This window comes from Euleptes europaea, chromosome 1 (genome assembly GCF_029931775.1).
Source record: "Euleptes europaea isolate rEulEur1 chromosome 1, rEulEur1.hap1, whole genome shotgun sequence".
Classification (NCBI taxonomy): Eukaryota; Metazoa; Chordata; class Lepidosauria; order Squamata; family Sphaerodactylidae; genus Euleptes; species Euleptes europaea.
The window spans coordinates 123,648,722-123,671,819 of NC_079312.1; the positions used below are offsets into that span (position 1 = coordinate 123,648,722).

Sequence of the window (23,098 nt, forward strand, 5' to 3'; positions counted from 1 at the left end):
TTTTAAAGCCATGACATTTATTAGTAAGAAAGGAGGAAAGGGCCTCTTGTCATTACTGTAGCCCTCTTTCACAGCTTACTGCCTGGTATGCAAATTATTTTTAAGAAAGGGCCATTCCCAGGAGGGGGCCGTACTGATATGATGGGTTTTTAAGAGTCACATTTCACCACTAGGGATAATTTGGAAAGGGGTTGAAAATAAAGAGCAAGCATCATGATGCCAATATATAAATCTGTAGACAGGCTGCTTTCAGAACGGAGTGTACATTTCTGGTCACAATATCTCAACAAGGATATTGCATAGTTGAGGAGCAAGAGAGAAAAGGGCAACCAAAATATCCTGATGGTATGAATTAATGCATTTGAACATCTTCCCTAGGAGTAAAGGCTAAAATGTTTGGGGCTGTTTTAGTTTATAGAAAACGTGGCTAAGGGCCAGTGGATATGACAGAGAACTGTAAAATGGTTGCATTGTGTGGAAAAATTCAACAGCATTTTCTTGCTCTACCTAATTCTAGACTTCAATGAAGTTGATGGGCACTAGACTCAGGGTCAGGACTTGTTCATGCAATGCATAATTAACCTATGGAATCCACAGCCACAAGATATAGTAATGGCCACCTCAGATGGCTTTAAAGGCCAAATTCATGGAGATTAGATACATTCATTAACAACTATTAGCCTTGATGGTGAAATGAAAATTCTGTGCTCAGAGGCTGTGTGCCTCTGAGTGGGATTGCATGAGTTTCCCAATTCGGTTCAAAACTGGTAATAAGGGGAAGCAGGATTAGGATATGGGGAGATAAGTAACGTGTGGCATTGTGCTTTGTGGTCTGTGCAGTGAAGCATCCATAGCTTTGGAGGCTGGATATGCAGAATGACTACATAAGACCCTTTCTGTAGGTATGTTCTTTTCCTTGCAGTGGAATAAAACCAGGACAGAAATTTTTACTAAGGAAAAAATGTGTTGCTTTGGAGAGATTTATATAACCCCCGAAGTATGCTTATTGTTTTGCTTTTTGCCTTTTAATATTTAAAATATTAAGGTGTCTAGTGATGTTATTCAAGCCTGCCTTGTTATTACTGGCACTGTTTCACTGCAAGCTAGAGTTGCTCCCTGGTCAGGATTTCAGAAACGAGAGAAATACGGTGGAACTGGATTGCGTTTGCTTTGAAGCTGGGAGCGCCATAAAATAATGGATATCCGCTATGCCCTATGGTGCTATGATGCTCTAGGATAAGGTTCACTGCTCTACAAGAAAGCGTTTTCCTTGAAATAGGAGCCATCTGGCTGCTCTGCTACAAGCGTGAGGGCCCCCTGCTGCAATGCAGCTTTAGAAACAGCGTCTCGCCCTCGGCTGTAGCTGCGGCGCGTCAGCAAGAGAGCCTGTATCCTTCCTGTGCAGTTGCAAAGCCTCCGAAGGACCACACTCCTGACCTCAGTACCCCTGTAGACGTATTAACGGAGAGCTCCTCCACCCCAGTCCACAGCTGAGATCTCACGCCCAAGCTGCTTGCTGGAATGAAACATCAGTCATGAATAATAACAGTTAATGCTTAACATTTTTTTATAGGGCATTCATATTTCACACTGGAAGTCAGTATGGTATCTTGGCTTCAGTACTGGGAGGCTGGAGAGACTCAAGTTCAAATCTCTATCCAATAACAAAACTTACTGGGTAACTTTGGCCTAGTCGAGGGGTGTCGAACTCATTTGTTATGAGGACTGGATATGACATAAATGCTACTTGGTTAGGGCAGGCTATGCCTCGCCAGCCCAGACTGAGGGTGTGTGTGGCTGCCTCGGCTGGCTCGCAGACTGGATAAGAGCTCTCAAGGGGCCGGATCCTGCCCGTGGGCCTTATATTTGACACCCCTGGTTTAGTCACTCTATCTCAGCCTAACCTACCTCACAAGATTGTTGTGAGGATAAAGGGGGGGACACATACTCTACATAAAGCTCCTTAGAAAGAAGGCATGATAAAATAGAATCAGTGAAATAAATGTTGAAAGCATATCAGTATTTCCGGGTTGCAGACTGAAAGCTAAAAGAACATTGCATACATAAGACCCGTCAGGGAGCTCCATATTAATCCTAGGAATAGTAAGATTAAGCCTTTTTGGCTGATGAAGCTACTTTTGTAGCGAAAACGCTGGAATACATCCGGAGCCGCGTTACCATCTGCATCTCCGTCGCCTGAAGATACATTGTAATTGACTAGAATATGACTGTACGTCTTATATGAACTTTTTTGCACCTATTATCAGCTATTTTTAGCTGGTTCCTTTTCTTCTTGACGTTGTTACTCCTTTGCTTTGTAACCTCGGTTGCTTAGCTTTGTTTGTATATTGTGTTTTCATTCTAATATAGTTACAGCCTTGGCTGTTTTGTTGCTTGCTATCAATTGTTCATTGTCTTATTTATATTTGCCTACTACTGTTTCATTTGTATCAATACTATTTACAGTAGAGTGAGTTTTTTGTATAACAGCCAGGTGGTGGCTATAGATCTGCTGCTATTACAACTGATCTCCAGGCGATAGAAATCAGTTCCCCTGGAGAAAATAGCTGCTTTGGCAGTTGGACTCTCTCCCCATTGAAATCCCTCCCCTCTCCAAACCCCACCCTCCTCAGACTCCACCCCCAAAATTTCCAGGTATTTCCCAACCCAGAGCTGGCAACCCTAGACTTTGGTCCTAAACCAACCTTAGGTTTCAGTGTGCCAGTTTGAAACTTGTGAATTGCACCGAGACAATTCCGGTGGTCTCTGTCTCTGATCTTTTGTTATTAAGTTGGGAAGGTTTCAGAAGCTGCCAAATCCTACCAGTAAATGCTAGTTCAATGTTAAGGTATAGTTAACAGGCTTGAAGTCTTGCCAGAGTCTTGGCTCAGATCATGTTTTGATTGACATGAGTAATAGTGGAAGTTGTGCCAAAGATGTTTTGGTCACTAGCTCCATTCTAAGCCTTAAGAGGCCTAAAAGGAGATTGGCAGCACCATCCTGTGCAGAGTTACTCCTGTCTAAGTGCACTGAAGCCCATGGGCATGGGCCAAAGTAGACAAGCTTTTTTTTGGGGGGGGGGGAAGAGGTGGGTATGGGTTCCCTGGGCTCAACTCTGTTTCCTCTCGGCCACATAGCAGCTTCAGGGAATGTCAGTTTAAAGATAAAGGAGAGCTAGGATTGTCAACTCCAGGTGGTGGCTGGAGATCTCCCGCTATTAAAACTGACCTCCAGGCAACAGAGATCAGTTCCCCTGGAGAAAATGGCCACTTTGGTAATTAGACTCTATGGCATTGAAGTCCCTGTCCAAACTCCGCCCCCTCAGGCTCCACCCCCAAAATCTCCAGATATTTCCCATCCTGGAGTTGGCAACCCTAAGGAGAGCCCATTTGGGCTTGCAACGCCACCACGGGGAGGAAAGTCTCCTGCCTTCCCCTCTCTAGCCTTTTTCCTGTGCCAAAACAGTGCTGGGGGGGGGGTGAGTTATTGCTGTTTCATGTGCACAGAATACTCCATGTGACACACCAAAAATGGAGACGAAACTCCCCCATAGGGCCATTTCGATATGAGAAAATGGCTGGAGTTGGGGGAGGCAGGAACCCTTTCCCCCGTGCTCCCCTCACCATGCTAGTATGCCAAGTCTAAAGCATTCTCCTTTATTTTTAACAGACATTCCCTGCAGCTTCAGTGTGGCTGCAGAGAACAGAGCTGGGTCCAGAGAAGCCAGACTAGGGTTGCCAAACTCCAGGTACTAGCTGGAGATCTTCTGCTATTACAACTGATCTCCAGCCGATAGAGTTCACCTGGAAAAAATGTCTGCTTTGGCAATTGGACTCTATGACATTGAAGTCCCTCCCCTCCCCAAACCCCACCCACCTCAGGCTCCACCCCAAAAACCTCCTGCCGGTGGTGAAGAGGGACCTGGCAACCCTAAGCCAGACCCAACTCTTTAAAACAGATCATGTCTAGTTTGGCCCTTAGACAGGGGTAACTCCGCATAGGATTGCACTGTGAATCGAGGAACAGCTGGATTCAAAAAGCTTTTATGCGTTTACGTTAGAGACCGATATAGACAGAAGGACAATCTGGCTTTGCCTTTCTTCAATAAACAACACATGTTTCATATATTTCTGTAGCATTACAGCTAACAGCTGGTCCTTCATTTTGTTTTTTCGCAGTGCAACCCCTGTGTCTTCATTGTACGTGAGGGAGGTAAACAGCCAACGACGGCTTCCAAAGTTTGCCATTGAAACAGGGGCCTTTAGAAATGATGCCTAGTATGGAGCTGTACAACATGGAGCCGCACTAACTTTCTTCCTTGTCCCTTTGTGCATGTGGCAGACTGCTTAGGACACAGATCTTGGCCTTCCTCTACGCCTCTCCTTTCCTCAGTCTGAAAATCCTATGACAGGTGATCACACGGGTGCGGGAAGCAGAACGTTTCAAAGGATGTTGGTTACAGAGAGCCTCAACAGAATAGAACTTTTCGCTCACTGGCTAATGTCTTTAAGACATTTTGAAAGCTTGTGAATTATGCTTATGCCCATATCTTTTATGATGTAACTTCAAGGCCTAGGAGACTTTTGAGTGTGTCGATATCCGGTCTGGTGGTACTTCAGGTATTTGGAGTATTTTTCTCCTAGCGCACCTGGGAGATCAAGCTTTTTTGTCTCATTGGCTTACAAACGTGCCATTCCATTGGAGCAAAAAGGAAGGGCTGAGCTGCCCTCTGTAGGTGAGACGGCGCCCTGGTTCATGTGTGCTTTAATATTTGCTAAATTTCTGTGTGAGCAGATACAGCATAACTAGACTGCGATCTTGTAATGGGAGGACCTAGTTTGGTATTCAAATGCAGAGATTTTTGCTGACTTTCTCTGTTTTTAAGTAATAAAAGGTACACTAGTTTTTTATTACATGTTCTAAATTAATTTTCTTCTCATTTCCTGTATTGGGTAAAAATCTTGAATTTAGAGTTTGGGTTTGAATTAAGAATTGTGGGACATTTTTGTAGACATGTTGGATATCTGTGGTTCGGTCCCATTACTATTTCAGGCAGGGAAGTGGGAGTGATGGGGAAGGAATGGATAGAGAAGCAAAGTTTACAAGGCAAGTAGAAAATTGTACAGCTACGTCAGATGGGCATGTTGGGAGGGATCAGGTCCTGAGTAGATCATATGGAATAGGAGAGGAAAAAGAAGACAGGAGTGGGGGCAGACCCAGAGCAACGGCCAGTAGAAGAAGAACATAAGAAAAGCAATGCTGGATCCGACCAAGGTCCATCAAGTCCAGCAGTCTGTTCACACAGTGGCCAACTAGGTGCCTCTAGGAAGCCACAAACAAGACTACTGCAGCATCATTACCTTGCCTGTGTTCCAAAGCACCTAATATAATAGGCATGCTCCTCTGATCCTGGAGAGAATAGGTATGTATCATGACTTAGTATCCATTTTTACAAACAAGCAACATTAGTGTTGTGTTATATTAGGAGCAAACTATCCTAAGGATGCCTTCTGCCACACACACCTTAGCACAGCACTACAAGCATGCGCCCAGAAATCTAAAGTGGTTATGTGAAGCGGGGAGTGTCTGTGGCTCAGAGGAAGAGCATCTGCTCCACAAACAGAAGGTCTGTGGTTCAGTGCACGGCATCTCCATTTAAATGATCTGGTAGTAAGTGATATGAAAGACCTCTAGCCCGAGACCCTGGAGAGTTGCTGCCAAGCTGGGGAGACAATACTGACTGTGATGGACCGACAGTCTGATTCATGCTGAAGCTGGTGCTGCATACGTCTGAGCCACTTCCCATGGGCCCGGCTTTCCATACTGAGTAGCGCAGCTGATTAAATGCTGCAGTATACTAGATGTAAAGGTCTTTATTTCATTGCCCTTCACAAAGATGCATCAATCTCTGTGCTCTTAACTGGTTTCTTTTGCTTTCTGTCCCCTTCATCCTGTTTCCTACTAAATCCTAGTAATTTGGAACTGGTGTAGCATAGTAGATAAAAGAATGGCTATGATCCCCAATTCAGATGTTTCTCCCAAGAACTCGATAGAAGGCCTTAGGCAAGACTCTCTTTCTCTGAGCCTCAGCCCCCACCCCCATAATATGGAGATAATAATGCCAGTTTATTTTATACAGCTGTTAGAAGGATTACGTGTATGAAGAAGAAGAAGAGTTGGTTTTTATATGCCGACTTTCTCTACCACTTAAAGGAGACTCAGACCGGCTTACAATCACCTTCCCTTCCCCTCCTCACAACAGACACCCTGTGAGGTAGGTGGGGCTGAGAGAGCTGTGACTAGCCCAAGGTCACCCAGCTGGCTTCGTGTGTAGGAGTGGGGAAACAAATCCAGTTCACCAGATTAGCCTCCGCCGCTCATGTGGAGGAGTGGGGGATCGAACCCGGTTCTCCAGACCAGAGTCCACCGCTCTTCACCAGTACGCCACGCTGGCTCTTTGGACACTGAACGCTCTATATAAATGTTAAGTAGTCATATTATTTGATACCTGTTTGCATGGAGAACATCTGCTCTGCCTGCTTTGCACAGAGTGAATGAACACTCAGCCAAGTGTCAGATGGCGCCAAAGGGAAAGAAGCGCTCGTTCAACAGTCTTCCAGCAGTAGCATTAGCAAAGCTGTCAGGGCAAACGATACCTTGGTAGGAAGGCCTGCTGTGAAACAGCTATCTTAATTGAGACAAGAAATCTTGTGGTCTTGTGTCTCTTCTAAATCCCTGTGGTTGCTGAACTATTTTCGAAGAATTCCTCAGTGCCTTTAGTGTGGGTTTGGTTTTCTAGCTATCCTTATCTTGGTTGGTGGGGTGGGGAGGATAGATTATTTTGGCAGTTTTAAGGGATTTTCTCCTAAGTAAACTCCCCACCACCACCACCCCCGCTTCGTTCTCTGGCCATGTAGGATGTCTCATCCTACATACCCCCTGTGCTTGTGAAGTAAAGTCCTGTTAATATTACAGGGTTACCCTAAGTATTTTACTAGGGGCTACTACAAACATCACACAGTAGAAAAATTGGCTTGTGACTGCAGGCACACATGATCAAAACTACGGCTAATTTTGGCTCCCTACTGAGGGAATCTGTATCATACATTTTAATCACACACAATTTCCTCCATCTGGCAGCCCTCGTAACTTTCCCTGCTTCCTTCTCTCTTTCCCACCCACCCACCAACCTACCTTTTGTCTGCCCCCATCTTCAGCTGTATTTGTTATGTATTAGTTTATATCCCACCTTTCTTCACAGTGGAGCCCCTAAGCAGCTTACATCATTCTCCTCTCCTCCATTTAATAAATACAACAACCCTGTGAGGTAAATTATGCTGAGATTATGTAATTGGCCCAAAGTCTTCCAGATCCTAGTCTGAAACTCTAGCCACTACGCACCCCTGGCATAGTGGTGGCAGCTTTTGAACAGCAGCAAGCAGCCAGTCCTAAGTGAATCATCCATATTACATGGTATCAAGTGACCCAGTGGTTGCTGCCAGACTTAGACCTTCTGGAAAGGGCCCTGTCCCAGCCTTGTCTTTTACTGACAGCAACCAAGGCTTGAAGGCTGACAGTACTGCCTAGCAACACCCCACAATGGCCACTTAGAGGACATTAATTTCTTAAAGCTATATGTGCTGCTTATATTAATGGGGGTATTAACCCACCCTTTTTTTAGCTTTCAGATTTTTCTGCAAACGTGGGACTTTTTTCAGGTTTGTAGAAAGATCTGTCTTGTCTATTCTTGGCTCCCGTTTCTGGATTTAAATATTCACAGATTTGACCTCATTGAAATTTAGATATATTAGAGAGAGGGGTGTTTAAGCCCCTCCCTGAATCATTTTCCTTACATGAAATGGCCCTGGGGAACTGCTGTTTGCACCATTGGAGGACATAGGGTAATGATAAGGGTTGCCAGCCTCCAGGTAGAGCCAGGAGATCTCCCGGAATTACAACATCTCCAGACTATATAGATCAGTTCCCCTAGAGAAAATGGCTGCTCGGGAGGGTGAGCTTTCTGGTATGATGCCCCGCAGAAGTCTCTCCCCTTCCCAAACCCTTCCCTTACCCCCATCCCCGGCTGCACCCCAAATCTCCAGAAATTTCCTAACCTAGAGCTGGCAATCTTAATATTAATTGGCTACACATATGCTTTCCCAATGAGGCCAACAGCAGCTCCCTGGAGTTATTTCATGTTGGAAAAATGGTGTGTGTGGTGGGGGGAGGTTTCAGGCCCGCTCCCCCAGTTAGGGTTACTCGCCTCTTGGAGAGAAAAAATGTTTGGTCGCTTTAATAGAAGCTAAATGGGATGTTATTTACCTCCAAGCTGGGAAAAGCTTTAGCTGTTCGTTTCCACACATTCAGTCTCTGTTAAAAGGACAGGACATTTTTCTCCAGGTCTGTTGGCAGCCCTATTTCCAATCCATATTGGACTCCTGCACACCTGATAATTCAGAGAGCTTCCTCCCCAGTATAGGATTGCAGCCTTATAGTGCAATTCTGAGCAGACCTAAGTCCGCCTGAAGTCATTGGGTTTATAAGACTGTAACTCTGTTAAGGACTGCACTCTTATTTTTCTGCCTGGGCTGTGGAGAAGGGATGGTGGAATGATGTGGGTTTTGTTTTTTGTTTGTATGCTGAGGACCTTATTTGTTTGGAAGAGTTATTAAAAGATGTCATTAATTCATTAATATTGTGTGTAAGTGCCTTCAAGTTGCAGCCGACTTATGGCGACCCCTTTTTGGGGTTTTCATGGCAAGAGACTAACAGAGGTGGTTTGCCAGTGCCTTCCTCTGCACAGCAACCCTGGTATTCCTTGGTGGTCTCCCATCCAAATACTAACCAGGGCTGACCCTGCTTAGCTTCTGAGATCTGACGAGATCAGGCTAGCCTGGGCCATCCAGGCCAGGGCCTCATTAATATTAGTAGTTGAATAATAATTGAATGTTTTACAGGTATAGGTTTACCTATGAAACACTGAATATATAAGGGTAAATAAAGCGTGGTTTAGCCAGCGTGAGAGCCAGTGTGGTGTAGTGGTTAAGAGTGGTGGTTTGGAATTGTGGACTCTGATGCGGAGAACTGGGTTTGATTCCCCACTCCTCCACATGAGCGGCGGATGCTAATCTGGAGAACCAGGTTGGTTTCCCCACTCCTACCCATGAAGCCAGCTGTGTGACCTTGGGCTAATCACAGCTCTTTTTCTCTCAGCCCCACCTACCCCACAGGGTGTCTGTTATGGGGGGGGGGGGAAGGTGATTGTAAGCCGGTTTGATTCTTCCTTAAATGGGAGAGAAAGTCGGCATATAAAAAACAATTCTTCTTCTTCTCTTTCCTAGCTCTGTTGTGTGTTCCTTAGATTTATTTGTTATTTTGCAACTATCTTTATATGTAACCAAAGTGTTATCTGTTTGCTACGGCATGCTGTGGAACTGTTCGGCCATGGGATACCACCAAAGGTCAAGATGCAGCTCATTTCCTGTTTAGCTGAGTAATAACATTCGTCATGTGGCTTGGTGGCCTTTGACACCCTTATCAGTTAACCCTCCCCCTTTCCCCTTGCCCCCTCCCCCTCTTTGCAAAAACCCAGATGCCTCTGATCTCAGTATCAACATTTGAAACATTTTTTCATCAACTGTTGAAACACTGATAAAACTAAGAGATGCAGCTGTGATAAGGTAGAGATAGTTTCAGAGTTACGTTTATAGACAGACAGACGGAACTCCAGCTTTTCCCTTGCTCCTATAGGAGCTTGGTAGAATAAATTAGATGGACGCTGAAACCTTGTGAAGTCCTATTATTACAGTTGCCAACCTCCAGGTGGGGTATGGAGATCTCCCATTATTACAACTGATCTCCAGGTGACAGAAATCAGTCCCCCTGGAGAAAATGGTTGCTTTGGCAATTGGACTCTATGGCACTGAAGCCCCTTCCCCCTCAAAATCCTGCCCTCCTCAGACTCCACCGTCAAAATCTCCATATATTTCCCAACCCAGAGCTGGCAACCCTACCTATTATGGCACTCTGTGCCTGCAATTTCCTTGGGCCTCCAAAAGCACTGATGAGACAGGAACCTTCCCTCTTCATAGCTGAGCTTGGCTATAAACAACAACGACAACAAAAATCCAATTAAAAGATAGAAAAAGGCAGAGAGAGAAATGATGGCTACCTCTGCCATTTTTAAGATGGAGCTTAGCTCCACCCTTCCCCAGATTGGTTGCAGGTAAAGTATCTACACAAAGGCTGTGCTCACAGCCCCCCACCCCCGCAACCATTTCTTTCAGTTGCTCCCATGTAAAGGGGAAAGTCTGCTTCATCAGTGAAACTTCCATCTTCCATGTAGCTGTTGAGAGGATGGGAACCCTGCCTGGGAAAATGAAACAACTCTAGATGTAAATGACCTATATGTGTTGATGTGACTGTGCAAGCCTTTGTGTCTAAAGATTCCCTCCAAGTGTGTATACTGTTGCAAGCAGAATTTGAGCCAATTTCCCTGTTCTTTTGCCTATACCAGGGGTCGGCAAACTCATTAGTCAAAAGAGCCAAATATCAACAGTACAATTGAGATTTCTTTTGAGAGCCAAATTTCTTAAACTTAAACTATATAGGTAGGTACACTGTTTATTAACTTAATAAACTTTAATTAAAGTTTTAAGTCTTAATTAAACTATAGGTACACTGAATAAAACTTGATATCATACTTAATAGTGATCTTATTTATTGATAAAAATTAAATTGTAAGTCCCTGCCATTTTCCCCTCCCCGTCCGGAGTCCTCGTCTGGAGGCCTGGTCTACCGCCATAAAAGCCTATTGCTAGACCTGGCCTCCGGCTGAGTCCCATTGGGAGGCAAGGTCTACCCATTGGCTTTCTTGGCAGTAGACTTGGCCTCCGGAGGCCCATAGAAGCCAATTGGTAGACCTGGCCTCTGAAGGGGGACTTTTCCCCCTCCTCGGAGTCCAGGTCTACCGCCAAGAAAGCCAGTGGGTAGACATGGCCTCCCAATAGGACTCAGCCGGAGGCCATGTCTACCAAAGGAAGCCCGCACCACCCAACAGTTGAGCGGGCGCAAGAGCAGGGGCTCCGAACCAAGTTCGGATAGCCGCACTCAGCCGGGCAAAGAGCCGCATGCGGCTCTGGAGCCGCAGTTTTGAGACCCCTGGCCTATACAGATGATTAGGAATAGCTTGGTAACAGCCCTAAACATGTTTTCTTTATTTTGTTTGACTCACAGCGAGCTTTGAAGTAATATTTGTTAATCACGGTTTTTAAAAAAATGAAATCATTGACTTCCTCTCAAGAAGTCCCCATAGCTTTATCAGATTTTTTCAGGGTTTTTTTTTTTTTAAACCCAAATTTCTTACCATTTTCATGTTAATTCTGGAATGCCAACAGCCAAATGAGCATACTTAGTTTACTATACTATGTAAAGAAAGCAAATATTTATTTATTTATTTATTATTTCCATTTGTTACCCCGCTCTTCCCGGCCAAAGCCAGGCTCAATACCAAAGTAACTGTTTCTCAAATGCCCTCCTAACTCCTATAAAGACAGAACCTCCCCACCACCACCTCGAATAATAGATCATCGAGTTGGAAGGGGCCTTCCAGGCTATCTAGTCCAACCCCTGCTCAATGCAGAACCAACCTAAAGCATCCCTGACAAGTGTTTGTCCAGCTTCTTGAAGACTGCCAGTGAGGGGGAGCTCCCCAACTCCCGGCGTGGTGTAGTGGTTAAGAGCGGTGGTTTGGAGCAGTGGACTCTGATCTGGTGAACTGGGTTGGTTTCCCCACTCCTACATACGAAGCCAGCTGGGTGACCTTGGGCAAGTTACAGTTTTGTTAGAGCTCTCTCAACCCCACCTACCCCTCCCAGGGTGTCTGTTGTGGGGAGGGGAAGGGAAGGTGATTGTAAGCTGGTTTGATTCTGCCTTAAGTGGTAGGAAAAGTCGGCATATAAAAACCAACTCTTCTTCTTCTTCCCTAGCCCGCTTATTCCACTGCTGAACTACTCTTACTGTAAAAAACAAAAACAAAACACCTTTCCACCTGTAATTTAAACCCATCATTGCAAGTCCTATCTGGACTAGTGAAAATTATGCTTGAAAGGGCAGACTATTTTATAAGAATGATTTGTATTTCTAGAACTGTTCCCTTGATGGCTGATAACTCTAGTATGTTTACTCCAAATTAAATTACTCCAAATTAAATTGTTTACAATCCAATTCTAACCATACTTGCTAGGAAGTAAGACTGCACACCTAAGGATACTTACTGTAAGAAGAAAGCCCCATTGAGCTCAGCTGAATTTATTGATCCTTAGAATTGCATTGCTTGTTCATTTGGTTTCAGGGGTTGGAGGCTTCTTTATAAATAGTGGCCTGATCCTATGCAGATTTTGGCAGGCTTAAGGCCACTGAGATCAGTTACTTTGCGCCTAACTCTACCTAGGATCAGACTTAACACAGTAGTTGGGCATTCCAGTCCTGTTGTTTTGCTAAGACACCCAAGCAAGATATTCACTCTCCTGGTCTCCACCCAGCCCACCTGCTAGCCTAGGTGTTTTCCAGATGGGTTAGTTTCCCATCGCAGTGGTGATTGCAGGTATAGTTCAGTGATAACGGAGTGCCACATGGATATTTCTCTGCATTTTCCTTGCTCAGTCCCCTGCCAGTAGCCGTTTCTCTGCCACAGGAGGGCTTTAAAAAAAACAGCAATTGGCATATGATTATAGCAATCTTCATGTCAGGTATTTTGTATTCCCACCTTTCATTTTTTAAAAGTAAGTCTCTAGGCCTTTCCATAGCAGAGGTATAAGGGGAAAGGCATATCTCCTCAAAGGAAGAGGCTGAAGACTTTTTTTAAACTGAAATCCTGGAATTCTGAGAGCCTGACAGACAGATTATAACAAAGCATTATAACAATATGCCAATTGCCACAGAAGAGATGGGGGGAAACCCTGGAAGTACACAGAAGCACAATGGTGCTGTGGAGAAGTGGCTTCCCAGTAGCATCCAAGCTAGGACAACCTGTGTATAAGTGATCCTGCTCTCTAATGGTCATGCCCTTTGAAACTAGTGATGGTTGTCCCCTTCCCTTGTTCGTCCGTGTCCTCTGATTCCCCACTGTCTTTTCGCTGCCCCCTTCAGAGTGCAAGGTACCCAAACCCATTGTTTTACACAGGAGGAATTTGTGAGGTGGACAGCAAGAACTGTGGTAGCGGTGGTTACACTAGGACTGGGGAAGATGGACTCAGTGACTGAGCTGTCACTCCCACCCAGTGTAACGTACCTCAAAGAGTTGTTTTGTAGACATAATCACTGTTCTGAACTCCTTAAGAGGAAAGGCAGGATAAAAAATAGATAATTGATAGATATTGGCTATTTTGGGGGATTGTTGGAGGACTTCTATGTATTGTGGCCTTACTAATTATATGGACAACTCAAGACCTTACAACAACCCTGTGATGCAGCTTTGGCAGTGCCTGATTTTGCCACATAACCACCCAGTGGCCATCATAGCTAAATAAAGCAAGCCCAGACTCTTTAGCCACCACATCTCACAGACTTTTGTGTGTGGCAGGGACTGTGCGCTAGAGTCCCCAGACTTCTGCACTGAGTAAACTTCTGATCCTGTGCATGTTTGGAACTCAGTGTGACTTATCCCCATGGTGAGGGTTGCAGCCCTACCTGGAGTAAACCCTGAAGCCTTCTTTCCCCACAAAACCCAATACGCTGAACGAACCGTTTTATATTCACATTGCATCCTGACCAGAACATACATGACTTAGCAACTATATAGGAAGGAGCATGCAGCTTGATCCCACACATGTTTACTTCAGTGTAAGCCTTAATGTGCGTAGGCATGCGTAAGTTGCAAATCTAATATCTGTACTCTCAGATCCCACTGAGACGAATAATATTAAAGACGTCTGAGGTTGGGTGTTCATTTCATGAGTCTGTCTTGAGACTGTTTCAGCCACTGCATTCTCTTCCTCTCTCCTTCCTGGACTTGTACGACCGTTTCTTTTTAAACTGCCCGACTGAACCTTTCCCCCTTCTTTTGCTGATCCTGCTTGTTCATCTGCACCCCTGGGCAGTAATTATCCCCCCTCTTCCAGCTACTGCCTACCTCCATTGCACTGTGGGATGCTCATTATTCACACAGTGACAATGCTCCTTTGATCATTGACTAGCATTCTGAACCATGTGACCCTGGAGGGGGCGGGTCTTTCTCAGCTAACATAGCCAGGAGAATAAGAGTTTTCAGCTGCTTGGGTGAGTCTCCTCAAAACTGCCTTTGTTCTTTTAAAATAATTCAAACTTTCCCCTGCTTCTTTGTAACATGCTACAGATAGGTTGCTCTCCTCGCCCCCCCCCCCCACTTCCTGAGTCAGGTTGCTTTGCCATTCCAGCTTTGTGCAGGGAGGGAGGGAGAAGAAAGAGAGAGCTGGAGGACGGGAAGAAAAGCCTTGTGTTTTGTGGGCTGTTTTATGGCAAGGCAGTTGGGTTTGTGGGGAAAGAAGGTTTCTGGGATCTTTTCTGTGCACGCGTAGTGGTATCTGTGCTTGAGATGTGCATTTGTGTATGGGGGGGGTGCCTTTCTCTTTAGCCCCACTTGGAGAAAAGGTGATGAGCCCCCCCCCCCACGTCTGGGACCTGGAAGCAGAGAGGAGGAGGGACTGGGGGGAGAATCAGTTTCCATGCCTTGACCAGATTTCTTTGCTGCGGAAAGAAAAGGGCTTTGTGCCTCACAGCTATCTCTTTGTAAATATTTGGCCAGTGGAGCTGAGTGTGCTAAGTTCTGTTTCTGATGAGTTCTGTTTCCTTGCCTTCCCCCCCCCCCCCACGCTGCATTCTAAACAGAGGGGACAACTAAACTGTAATTCATTCCTCTCTTTCCCTCCCACCCCCTCCATGCTCTCTCTCTCTCTCTCACATGCAAACACACCCTTTGCTACTTACTATCTAGCCATCTGGCTTAAGAAAGCATGGTGTGAGTGCCTGCGTTTTCCTGTCTTTGCAGAACATGAGCCCTGGAGGTAGGTGTTGGACTTGTACATGCCTTGGCTTTTAACTCTGCTAACTGTTCCTCTTGGAACTTTTTTCTCCCTCGGGGTTTTTGCTACATTCAGCAGTAACTGCTGGATTTTTGCTGCTACTTTGGGGGCTGCATGAAATGAGATGGGGCTTTTTTGAGAGAGAGGCAGAGAGGCTGCCAGATAAAATTTCCTAGCAAAGGACTTTTCTGAGCATGGGAATTATTTGTGTAAAAATTGCTAAGAAGCTATGTAGAAATGGGCAACTGAAGCTACCCCTTAATGATAACGACACATCTGGCAACCCTTTTCAGTTCAGTAGGGACTCCATCCTTCCGAGGTTGGTAAAATGAGTACCCAGCTTGCTGGGGGTAAAGGGAACATGACTAGGGAAGGCACTGGCATGAGTACCCAGCTTGCTGGGGGTAAAGGGAACATGACTAGGGAAGGCACTGGCAAACCACCCCGTAAACATAGTCTGCCTAGGAAATGTTGGGGTGCGACGTCACCCCATGGGTCAGTAATGAACTCGGTGCTTGCACAGGGGATTGTCTTTAACTTTAGGGACTCTTTAGGCTGTTTGTTTATTGCTGAGTAGCCAGTATGTAGTTTTACTTAAGAACAGATCAGTTGGAAATTACCCCACCTGGTAAAGCTAATTCCCACCTTGATGAGTTTTATTTATATAAAACATTTATGTGCCCACCTTTCTCCTGACCATCTCAGGAATCAAGGAGAGAATTTCACAACAAAGTATGGCATATTCATTGCAAGTCTTTGTAGTGAGTTCTACTGTGTACTGGTTGTGTACAGGGGGCGGGGGGGAGTTATTTAAGCAGGTAGCTAACGTTTCTCTCTTTTCTTCCCTACCCCCCAAGATCTGCTTGATCCTAATTGTGGGTTTTCAGGACTAGAAGACCACATGACTGCTTGGGGGGGTGGAGCTTCAGTCAGTCCTCATGTGAGTACCTAGAAGAGAAAATGGGAAGAGTTGATACGTTACAGGTCAGATTAGGAACTAAAAGAAACAAACTTGAAATTCAAATAAGGCCTCCTCAGTTCGGTACTGTCTTGAGGTTTTAAGCATGCAGTACTGAAAGCACTGCTGAGGGACATGGGTGTTGGAAGTTCTGCATGGATGCCCTCTTGTACAATTTCTGAAGTGGTTTTGCATATATAAATCCTTCTCTCTCAAAAGGTAGCTTGAATAACCATGCCTTTGAAAGCTTATTGGGAACACACTGCACTTGTAGGGGCCCTGTGTCAATCTCTGAATCCTTTCCTTGTTTTTAAAACGGACATCTTTGGTTTAATTCTCCCTTGGGAGGAGGAGGAGGGGGGAAAGAGGACAAACTTTTCCCTTCTCAGATCATGCTAGCAGTGCTGAATCTGGGATGAGCTTGACCTTGATTAATGTAATGCTGCAAAGGCCCACTGAGATCAGCTGTGCTCCCCCCCATACACACACTCCCTCCCCATACACACACACACTCTGGGCTGGAGGCTGTGCGCAGCTGGGACTGTAATTGTCCCATTGTTCCTGACTCGTGGGAAGAGACAGATTGCAGATACTCCAGCCTTGCTTGTCAAATGTTTTCTCAATAGCAGGGGGCAAGCTTCCCTTCATTTACATTTCTCCTCAAAGCCCATATTTTTTGTGATGTCTTTGGCTCTAATCCCTTAATACCTTTCTTCATCCAGAATGGTCTAAGCATATGCTCTTGCTCAGGTTGCCTTGCCCTCTTCTTTTACTCTTGCCTCTTCTTATCTCCCACGTAGATTGCATGCTCCTTGGGGCAGAGACTTTCCCCCTTGTTTACTTTATTGCTCTGTAAAGGGCTGTGCATACAGATAGTTTTATATAGATGATTGTACAGATTTGACGAGATGGAGGGATGCAACTCATCTGCATATTGTAGGTATCCAAATTTAACAATTTGTAAATGTGTTGTGATTCTAATGCTGTATGGCTTGTCAACCTTGTGATCATCGTTGTCCACCCACCACTGCACAGGTAGACTGTCGTACTGAGGTCAGGCGTATATCATTACAGTGCGCAACATTTTCAAAGTTGTGTTCATTCATCTTGAAACACAGAAGAGTCTGGTGGCAAATTCCAGAGTGGTAGCTGTGTGGTCAATTGTATCCAGAACAACAAAAAGTCTTGAGGCGCTTTAAAGACTAATAATGTATTGTGGCATGCATTTTCATGACCCTGAGCCCACTTTATCAGATGCGCAATGGATTACATTCACTTGACATATTGATAGCTACAAGGATTAAAAGTGGATGGGGAAGAAGAGAGCTATTTACAATGAAAGAGAAGAAGGCTCAGCATTCCAAGCCAGAAATGATACATAACAGAGCATGAATGACAACCAATCAATTGGACTGGACGTGGACCACTCCAACTGCTGGCTAATTGGAAAAGTAAGCTGAACAGTATAGATGAGAAAAGGGATTATTACTTAATTTCTGTAGTGAACTAACCACTTTCAGTCCCTATTCATCCCAAGTTGGGTAGTGTCGAATCTGCATATTAATTCCAAGTCTGCTGGAGTGGTCCACTGAAACTCTTTTGCTGAATTGTGGCACTTTCATTCTGTGATTTGAATGTCCAGGAAAGTTGACATGCACCCCTGCAAGTTTGACTGCTGCCATTTAATGTCCAGTTTGCGTTCATTTATTCTCTTGTATAGAGACAATCCAGTTTTACCAGTGTAAATGGGGAAGAGGACATTGCTGGCCTATGGCAGCGTATACTGCATTAGAAGATATGCAGGTGAATGAGCCCTTGACATGGAACGACTGATGTGTTCAGTGCTAGTATTGCTTGAGGCGATATAGGGATAGAGTTGGCAGGCACTGGGATTTGTTGCAGAGGCTAGAATCTCCTCTGAGTGATCCATTGCTGGAAGTGAATAGTTGCTTCAAGTTGATGGGCTGTCTGTAGCAGGGACCAGCCTCTCCTCTAAAAGCCTGTGAATGCTTTCATGATGCACTGGGTAGGTTTCAGGTGAAAGTTGTACGTGACAACCAGTGGCATTCTGATAACTTAATTCTGAGCCAGCCACTCCTATCAGTCTGATTATTCATTTCCCCAGGTGGGGAAGTAATTTTAGGAGTGCTTAGTGGAAACCCTGAAGATGTTTGTCTCTATCCAAAGGACTAGTGTAGATGAAGTTATATTGCAGGGCTTGATTGTACACACTGGATCATGTGGTGTGTTCAGAATGTTACACATGTGAGTATCTTTAATGATCAGCTGTTTTCTGATATAAAATGTGACTAATATGTCAGTCATATAGTTGTATAGTAGTGTCCAGAAAGCGAACCTGGAAAACAAGATTGTCCAGATATAGAAGAGTGGAAGGACAAGTTAGCAGAGTATGCAGTGATGGCTAAGTTGACAAGCTATGTAAATAGACAACCCAGTGAAGAGTTCCAAAAAAAGTGGAAATTATATAGAGCATATGTTTCTTAAAACTGAAATGAAAAAGTGTAGTTACAAGGCTATATTAAACATACTAAGCAAAAAGTGTGTAATGGAATTCTATTATTATTACTAACTAACAAGAAATTCCAAATGAGATAACAGACTTAAGTTTAATTATTGAGTTAGTATAAGGTATATAATCAAGGGAGCGATCAAGTAGTATATATCTAATCTGACTAAGATAGTATACTTAAATACAGGGAAGATTATAAGATGGGAACAAAATTAGCTATGCACACCCAGGGAAAACTTGTTATTAACTTGTTGTAGTTTCATATCTGTAATGTATTGTTCGTGTATTGTTTATGTGGTGTTGTTTTGTATTGTATGTCTGCTCCAGACTTAAGTTGATGGAAGCTGTTGACATCCTGGTGGATTTTTTAGAGGGCCTCCTTCCCATCAGTCCAGGTGGTGATGCCATAAGTTATATCTAAAACAGAAGAGAAGCAGTTGAGGACAGAAGCTGTGGAAGGATTCTAAATCTTCCATCAGTATGTTGGCATATTGTGGGGACATGTATGGACCCATGGAACAGCCATTGATCTAATGGTACTGGGTGTCCCCAATTCTGAAATGATTGCATTGTTGCAAAGATCAGCATCCAGGGGAGTGGCTGTGGCTCACTGGTACATAATGCAGAAAGCCCTAGATTAAATTCCCTTCACCAATTAAAAGCATCCGTAGGTGATACAAAGGGCCTCTGCCCAAAATCCTGGAAAGCTGCTGCCAGAATCAGCAATACTAACCTTGACAGACTGATATTCTTGGCGTATTCATGTGACATGGACTGTTAAATTGTGGATTTCCCTGCCCCACAGCAGAGTTAACTCCCTGCCCCAGGATGTGGTGATGGCTGTCAACTTGGAAGGCTTTAAGAGAGGAGTGGGCATGTTCACAGAGGGTAGAGCTATTCATGGCTACTAGTAAAAATGGATATTGGTCATGATGCATACCTATTCTCTCCAGGATAAGAGGAGCATGTCTATTATATTAGGTGCTGTGGAACACAGGCAGGATAATGCTGCTGCAGTCATCTTGTTTGTGGGCTTCCTAGAGGCACCTGGTTGGCCACTGTGTGAACAGACTGCTGGACTTGACGGGCCTTGGTCTGATCCAGCAGGGCTTTTCTTATGTTCTTATGGATGTGTTCAGGGCATAATATTCCTGCCGGCTTGTGGTCCATCTGTGTGTAGAATGTTGATATAGTAGTTAAGAGTGCTGCACTAGGGTCTGGGAAACTTAGGTTCCGATCCCCACTCTGGCATGGAAGCTTGCTTTGGTGACCTTGGGCCAGTCACATACTCTTAAGCCTAAACTACATCACAGGGTTGTTGGGAGGATAAAATGGAGGAGAGGAGAACAATGTAAGCTGCTTTGGGTCCTCACTGGGGAGAAAGGTAGGGTATAAATGAAGTAAGTACATGGGGGGGGGGGAGAAGTAGAAATTCTCCATCCACAATGACCAGTGTCTACTGGCACCTTAAAGGCCAACAGTTTTACTGTGCTGCATCTGTAAGTGAGATGCACTTTACCTGTTGGTCTGTGCAGTGCCCGTAGGCTCTTCCCTTTCCTTGCAGTGGTTGATTATTATTGTTACCTCTCTGGAAGCTGTTAACTTGGGAGAAGATTGCAGTGTCTGATTTGGCTGAAGTTGCTGGATCTGAAGGCTGCAAGCAGTAGTAACTGTTATTCATAGCATGGCCCAGTAGAATGGGACATGGTGCCTCAAAGAGTACAAGATGACAGGTCCCTGTTGAAAGGAGCTTGCAGTCCAAAATCTGGCATAGTTGAGAGGAGGGAGGCAGAGGCAGGAATAAACTGTGGAAGAATGTGTTCATTCCAGTTAGGCATATATAGGCTTAGTTTTGGTGGGGGAGAGAGATGTGAAGGATGTGACCAGGGCCACTGGGCTGCGTGTTCATATCTTTAGTTAAGACTAGTGAGAGGTTCAGGGTTCTTTCTCTCCAAGTGGGAAGTTCTATTAACCTGCCTGTTGGCTGAAGGAGCCTTTCAATAAGGAGGGGAGAAAAAGGCCAAGCTTAAATCAAGGCCTGGGACTTGTGCACACATTACCTCTGTGCCAAGTTTCCTTTTCAGCTGCTGCTAGCTTGCATTTCACCTGTGGCCAGAGAGCAGTGCACTAAGCTGCAAGGCATGGAGTAACTAGAGTTACTTCCGGCATAACAGAAGAGAAAGATATCTCAGAGTACAACCAACTTATGCCATGACAAAGGGCTCCAGACACATAATGTGCACACAGGCCCCTCCCTTCAGTTCTCCTGGCTAGTATACAAATAAAGGGACTTTCTTTAGCACCAAGAGCAAAATGCCAGCAGTTATTCAGCATCTGGAAATGACTGGCATATGAGTCTGGGCCCCATGCATACTTACCTGGGAGCCCATGAGTAAACATGCTGCATGAGTGCTAGCTAGTAATTCCATCTTTCCTCAGTTTTTAAAACATTTGATCATTGTTAATATTGCAGTTGCAATAACTGTGATTGAGCTGTTATTCAAATGACTTAAATAGGGCCTTTCTCATATGCAATGTTTTTGACTGCAGATACGTCACATGGTTATTCCACATTAGAATTAAATCAAATTCAGCTGCTCCATAGTGCTACCAGTTACTGAGTACTTACTATGTATGGTACACCAGGTCGATGAAGTAATTAAATGCTGTGAGGGTGGCTATCGAGATTCTTGCCCTCTTGCCTGTCTGGGTGACCTTGGACAAGCCCATCTGCAGCGTGGGACTAATACTGACCCAACTTTCAGCGGAGTTGTAAGGGCATGTGAATGCATTATATAAACACTTAAGTATTATTACTACTAATACAAATCAGGGTAGTTTACTTCACACAGTGGGCACAGTTTTCTTACCACTAGTATCTCCACTTATTAAAAATATTTTTCATATGTGTAATAGGAGAGTAGCAAATTCGCTCAGTCTTAAAGCCTTTATATATAGATTGGGTTAAATCGAGTGGAGGATTTCCACAGATGGGTTTCCATCTGAAGAGTGTTATTTTCTTGCTTTCCCCTTCCCACTGCAGCCCCCCCATCCCTCAAATGCTATGGTGGGGGTACAGGGTACCCCAGGAACAGCAATGAAGATGGAGTTGGGGGTCTGCCCAAGGAGGGGGGAAATCAGCAAAAATCTCCCTCCTTCTGACGGCAAAAATCCTCTGGCTGACTGGATCCAAGCCATTGAAAGTAACATTTCCAAACACACGTGTGTTTAGAGATTATTAGAAAGCAGCAGTGCCCCATGGCTTCCTTAAGCATAAAATGTTTCTTATTGGATGCTGTCTGTGGCATAGGGCTAGAAAGCAGGGTAGCAATAAACCAGTGTGTCATGCTCCATACTACATCAAAGGTGGAACTCCATATTTGAGGGGCCCCTTCTTGTGAGTGCTTTAAAAAGAAAGACAAGACAGCCATTTCCTTCAGTCTTCCCCTTTGGAACCTTTCAAGCTCCCCAGGATAGATTGGGCTTGTTTAGGAGGAATGGAGGTATTGGGTTGAAAACAGACCAGTGGTTGAGGCTGTTGTACTGTTGGTTCCCTGGTACCTGAAGCAGCTGGTCTGTTTCCTCCTAGAAAACCGACAACCCTCACTGCCCAGTCATAGAATTCCTTCTTTGTTCTCTCCTCAGAGAGCATTTACCATATGAACAGCTTCTCTCCTATTTCAGCTAGGGGGCTTTTTGAGGGGGCCCCTTATGGAGATGCTTACTGTGAGTGAGGCAAGAATACCATATGCCCAGGGGACTTCGTTTGTGTAGCTACCCAGGCTCCTAACGGTGAACTGCAGTAGTTCTTTCATTCTGCACCCTTGTGGACTTCGTAACCTCACTATTCTGCCAAGTGATAATAGTGAAACAAATAAGCCCTCTTCCCTTGAATTTTTGTACAGCTCCTGTTACTTTTACCCTCTGGAATTTGCGGGTGGGGATGGACCGCCACTACCCAGTTTCTTAGAATGCAGGAATTGTGGTTGCTGTCACTTTTGGACATCCTATCCAGATGTGAAATGCTTTCTCCTCGACTAAGGACCATAAATTAAAAAGAAAATTAAAATGAAATTGATCAAATACAACATGAAGTGTACTGGAGAGAAGAATAAAGTGGACAGGGTGAGGACTGGGGGTATTTTTGTACCGCTTGTGTGTGTTGGGAAGAACATGCTGCTTCTTGCTTTTTCAATCGGAATGCAAGTCTGAAGTGTAACATTTGATGCAAGAGCTTTGTCCAAGTGACCAGGCTCAAGTTCAGATAGAGGGGAATGAATGTTATATGCCCAGAGGTTTGGGATAAAGCATGATGGAGCTCCAAAGCAGGCTTAGAAAAGAAAACAGGCTGTTAGTAAATTGGAAATAATCAGAGCTAGTTTATGGAGGAGAACCAGGCTTACAGGTAAGCATTCAGTGTAATAGTACATTTCAGCATAAAATACCACACTGTCCATTAATACCAGTACCCAATTCTGGCAGCGACCCAGTAGTTACCCCCATGGACCAGTACATACTTAGAGAGAAAGGGGACAAAAAGAAGAGTTGATT

The 23,098-nt window shown here is 44.6% G+C and overlaps 1 protein-coding gene across 3 annotated transcripts in view; it reads left to right on the forward strand.

The window, feature by feature from the left end:
- SEPTIN9 (septin 9) overlaps nt 1-23,098 on the forward strand; it is a 207,025-nt gene that overhangs the window by 123,848 nt on the left and 60,079 nt on the right. The window contains exon 1 of one of the 3 annotated variants that reach the window (XM_056856066.1): nt 14,161-14,277. The exons of 1 other annotated variant lie outside the window; for it this stretch is intronic. Coding sequence is in view for 1 of the 2 variants with exons in the window: in XM_056856056.1 (XP_056712034.1) it covers nt 15,029-15,041 (13 nt within the window). In the remaining variant the exon portion in view is untranslated. Of the gene's footprint in view, nt 1-14,160; nt 14,278-14,963; nt 15,042-23,098 lie in introns of those variants that run through there. One more of the 3 variants, XM_056856056.1, reaches the window with a different exon arrangement.